Source organism: Papaver somniferum, chromosome 7, assembly GCF_003573695.1.
Source record: "Papaver somniferum cultivar HN1 chromosome 7, ASM357369v1, whole genome shotgun sequence".
Taxonomy (NCBI): Eukaryota; Viridiplantae; Streptophyta; class Magnoliopsida; order Ranunculales; family Papaveraceae; genus Papaver; species Papaver somniferum.
Window position 1 is genome coordinate 73,506,096 of NC_039364.1, and position 4,608 is coordinate 73,510,703.

At 38.2% G+C, this 4,608-nt stretch overlaps 1 protein-coding gene across 1 annotated transcript; it reads left to right on the top strand.

Annotated features, from left to right (window-relative positions):
• Nucleotides 1-360: 360 nt before the first annotated feature.
• Nucleotides 361-2,609, top strand: LOC113297629 (pentatricopeptide repeat-containing protein At1g31920-like). The gene has a single exon (XM_026546161.1). It carries the CDS (start codon nt 630-632, stop codon nt 2,436-2,438), a length of 1,809 nt encoding a protein of 602 aa, XP_026401946.1. The 5' UTR covers nt 361-629; the 3' UTR covers nt 2,439-2,609.
• The last annotated feature ends 1,999 nt before the right edge of the window (nt 2,610-4,608 follow it).

Below are 4,608 nucleotides of genomic sequence, written 5' to 3' on the forward strand. Positions count from 1 at the left end.
AATGTTTATCCTATACGGACTTAGACATTTATCTTCACATACAATCCAGTGGACAAACTCTTAAAAGAATAGATCTAATCCATTTGTTCCCCTGTTGGGATTTTTGTTGGGAGAAAGTGCCGTGGGTGTAGCACTTCAAGTGTAACGAGATACCGCAATATCTCCGTGTTTCTAACCGTGTGGACATCTCTTACTCAGGGATCAGTCCGCGTGGTAGTAATACATTCGAGAGCTGGAATTCAACCTTAACATACTGCCGTAGTACAATATCATCATGTACACTCTCAAAGGATAGAGAGAGATAAATCAAATCAAATCAAATGTTATCTTATCCTTCTGTCATGTATAGATTCTCATATTTCTATCTTATGGCTAACATTCAAAGCTCCCCCATAGTTCTACACAGACTACTATCATGGTTCCCTCAAACATGGAAAATGAGAGAAACTTTCAATTCAGAGAAATCTAAATTTGCAATACATTTGTTTACAAAGTCAGCTGTTAAATTTCTATTATTATCAGTGTGAACTCTTCCTATAATTTTTTCTTCACTTCTCTAATGAATTGAGCTCACACATCTCATCAGACTCAACAAAAAGGGATCGCTCCAATATGGATATGATGAAAGTATGATTAGGACAACAGTCCATCAACAGCACAATCTGTTGATACCACAAGTAAAACATCCATCAAGAAGCTTAGAATTGAATTCTTGTGAGAGAGAATGTTTCTCTCTCTTACAAAGTTGCAAGTGCATGAAAGATTTCAAACAAGTCCATGCTCATATACTCAAGCTTGGAACGGATGCACGACGTGAAGGCCATTTGCTGACCGTATGCGCAATATCGGAATGGAGCAGTATGGATTATGCTTGTTCGATTTTTCGGAATATCAGTGACCCGGGTGTATTTGAATTCAACACCATGATTAGAGGATATGTGAAGGACACTGATACAGTGGAAGCTATTCTTTTATATCAAGAAATGCATCGGAAAGGAGTAAAACCAGATAATTTTACTTACCCTTTTCTTCTTAAAGCTTGTTCTTATTTGTCAGCCATCAAAGAAGGTCTACAAGTACATGGGCATGCTTACAAGTTCGGGTTTGGCTCTGATTTGTATGTTCAGAACAGTTTGATTAACTTGTATGGAAAATGTGGAGAAATGCAATCCTGTTTTAAGGTATTCGAAAGTATGGATCAAGTTAACATTGCTTCCTGGAGTTCGCTTATAGGTTCTCATGCTAAAATGGGATTTTGGAATGAGAGTTTACGATTGTTTAGTGAAATGAATAACGAGGGTTTATGGAGAGCTGACAAAAGTACACTAGTAAGTGTTCTTTCATGTTGTGCAAATTTGGGTTCCCTGGATTCAGGAAGATCAGTCCATGGATTTTTGCTAAGGAACGTAAGTGAACTGAATGTTATAGTTCAGACATCTTTGATAGACATGTATGTAAAATGTGGATCAATAGAAAAGGGACTATTTCTCTTCGAAAACATGCAAAGGAGGAATCAGTTATCTTATACTGTTATTATTTCAGGGCTTTCGGTTCACGGACGTGCAGAGGAAGCCCTGAAAATCTTTGGAGACATGCTCAATGAAGGGCTCACTCCTGACGAAATCGTTTACGTGGGTGTCTTAAGCGCATGTAGTCATGGAGGCCTTGTTGATGAAGGTCTGAAGCTTTTCAAAAAGATGAGATTTGAGCACCAGATAGTACCTACAGTTGAACATTACGGATGCCTGGTTGACCTTCTAGCTCGTGCAGGGAAGATCGACGAGGCAGTAGAATTCATAAAGAAAATGCCAAAGAAGCCAAACGATGTTATATGGCGTAGTTTACTTAGCTCATGTAAGGTTCATGAGCATTTACAAACTGCAGAAACAGCAAGTGAAAAGCTTTCCGAATTAGACCCGAATAACACAAGTGATTCGGTGCTTCTGTCGAATACGTACGCAAAAGCTCACAGGTGGGAAGATTTGGCAAAGGTTCGTAAGAGTATGGCTGATAAGGGGTTGAGTCAAATTCCTGGGTTTAGTACAGTTGAGGTGAAGAGGAAGCTGCACAAGTTTGTTTCACAAGATAAGTCGCATCCTAAAAGTAATGATATATATGAGATGATTCATCAGATGGAGTGGCAATTGAAGTTCGAAGGCTACTTGCCTGACTTATCCCAAGTTTTGTTTGATGTAGATGAAGAGGAGAAACGAGATCGATTAAGAGCTCACAGTCAAAAACTAGCAATAGCATACGCTCTCTTATACACAAGCCAAGAATCCACAATAAGAGTAGTTAAAAACCTGAGAATGTCCAGGGACTGTCATACATACACAAAACTGATTTCAAAGATTTTTGATCGAACTATTATTGTTAGAGATCGAAACAGATTCCACCATTTCAAAGATGGAATTTGCTCCTGTAAAGACTACTGGTGAATTGAAATCACATCTCATTCATTCATTCATAGGTAAGAATTCAAATTTATTTTAACAATTTTTATTTCTCTGTTTAAAGGGTTTTAGGCTTAAAGGTTACTAAAACTAAGTTAATCGAGATGGCAGAAAGATATGTTTCTTGAATTCAATTACGGTTGCCTCTTTATTCCTGCCTGCTTCGTAGCCATAACTCTCCTATTTCTTTCCCACCATATGCGACAGTCGACAAGCTATTGCAATAAAGGCCACACTCTCTTTATGAGTTTCTGTATTTTGTCCGTGTGCCACCCCTTCAAACTGCTCTCACTCACTGACAACTTATGCGCCCAAGAAGGGTCCAAACTGGAGGTGAAATACTCCCATATATCTTTCGAGAAGGGACACCTCAAGGATCAAATGATCCACCTCTTCCTCCTATGCATCGCAGAAACACCACCTGCTTTCTGCAATTGCACAGCCTCTTCTATTCAGCTTGTCAATTGTCGGCACAACATTATTCAGTGCTAACCAGACAAATAGTCGTGCCTTTGGGGGACCATACTTCCTCCATTTATGCTTATACGAATAAGTCACAGACTCAAATTGCTGCTCATTAAGCATCCATATCCATCCTTATAGTTATACAAGAAGTAGAAGGGCTGAAGCTTATAACGTCTTCATTACTTCCCTGCAGAGAAGGAAAGGAGGATCCCCTAGATGTTCTATTAGATTAGTGAACTCAGTGATTTCTTCAGAAGATGGCTGTTTAAGCCGAGTTCTTCATTTTCCATGCTCAATTAGGTCGACACTTTTGGTTCGTTGTTAGCAGCAATATTTGACCAAGTCAACATATTTTGACCGAGGGTGCAAAATGTATTTTTAGCTTGGATTTTTCTAATATGAACCCATTGTTACGGTGATGCGGTCGTACTACGTACACTAACTAAACTGTTAATTACTCTACTTAGCTACCAGTGATAATAGATTCCGCTAACAATAGTATTACTTTGACCATCACAATATTTGTATCGATATATAGGGAGTGTATTGAACTGTAACATACGATAATATTACAAAGAAATTGAGGTTTTAAGATACAAAGAAATTGAGGTTTTAAGATATTCAGTTAAGTAATTAAATACATGAGTGTCTTTGTATATGGTTGTGTGAGCGGAAAATGCTATATGACTATCTATGGCCAGGGTCTAAGATGACCGCTAAATTAGAAATAGGTGTATGCGATTGACCTAAGAATATGATTAATCTTTCTACATTAATATCCAAATCCAACTTATGTGTGAGATAATATCTCATTAATATCCACACACTAATATACATAGTGAGGAACTCTTTTTGATGCCCCCTCCTTGGATGTTGCCCAAAGTTGAACTTTGTGTACTTTGTCCAAGGTCGAGCCTGATTGGTATCCTGAGCGCAGTAGAACACAAGATCACAAAGAGCAATTGGTGATTTGTACTAAACATAAGATACACAATCACACAACCACACAACACAAGATATATGTGGTTCACTTTTATAGGCTGCATCCACGACCAACACCACCAGAAAAACTTCCATTATAATCAAAGACCATTACATGCTCTTTCCGCAACCCAAGACAAGACTCAAAGAGTTAACAAGACATACCCGAAAATACCAATGAAGAAACCAAAGAAACCAACTCTCTAAACCATTCTTCAAACCAGCCTCATGTCTTCTCTTCTACACCTTCTTCATAGTTACTAGTAACAGAGGAGAAACACAATAGAATACCAAAATCCTCTCTCTACAAGTTTTTCTCTCACGAAGATTGACCTTTACGATAGCACTCGACCCTCCCAACAAAGAGACCAAAATCCTAAACATAAGGGCTTACCACTCTCCTAGGTTGGATTTCTACAAACCTGCAATCCTAGTCCTATATATTAGTATTCGATTAGGAAACCAAATTTCCTAATATATTTCCTACTTCAATTAGGAAATCCACACCAATATGGAAACAAATCTAAAATAGGAAACTCACTGTTTCCTAGCAATCTCCACCTCGGATCATAAATGCGAACTACATGAAATCACCTCCGTCTTCCACGAGAATTATTCACCATCTCTATACACCCGTAGAATTACTTTTGAAGCTTAAATGTGAACTTCCATCTTCGACTAAAACACCATGATGTTGATAAAATTCTTC

Excerpts from the sequence above, each read along its gene's own strand:
- LOC113297629 (XM_026546161.1), top strand. The coding sequence starts at position 630 with ATGATTAGGACAACAGTCCATCAACAGCACAATCTGTTGATACCACAA.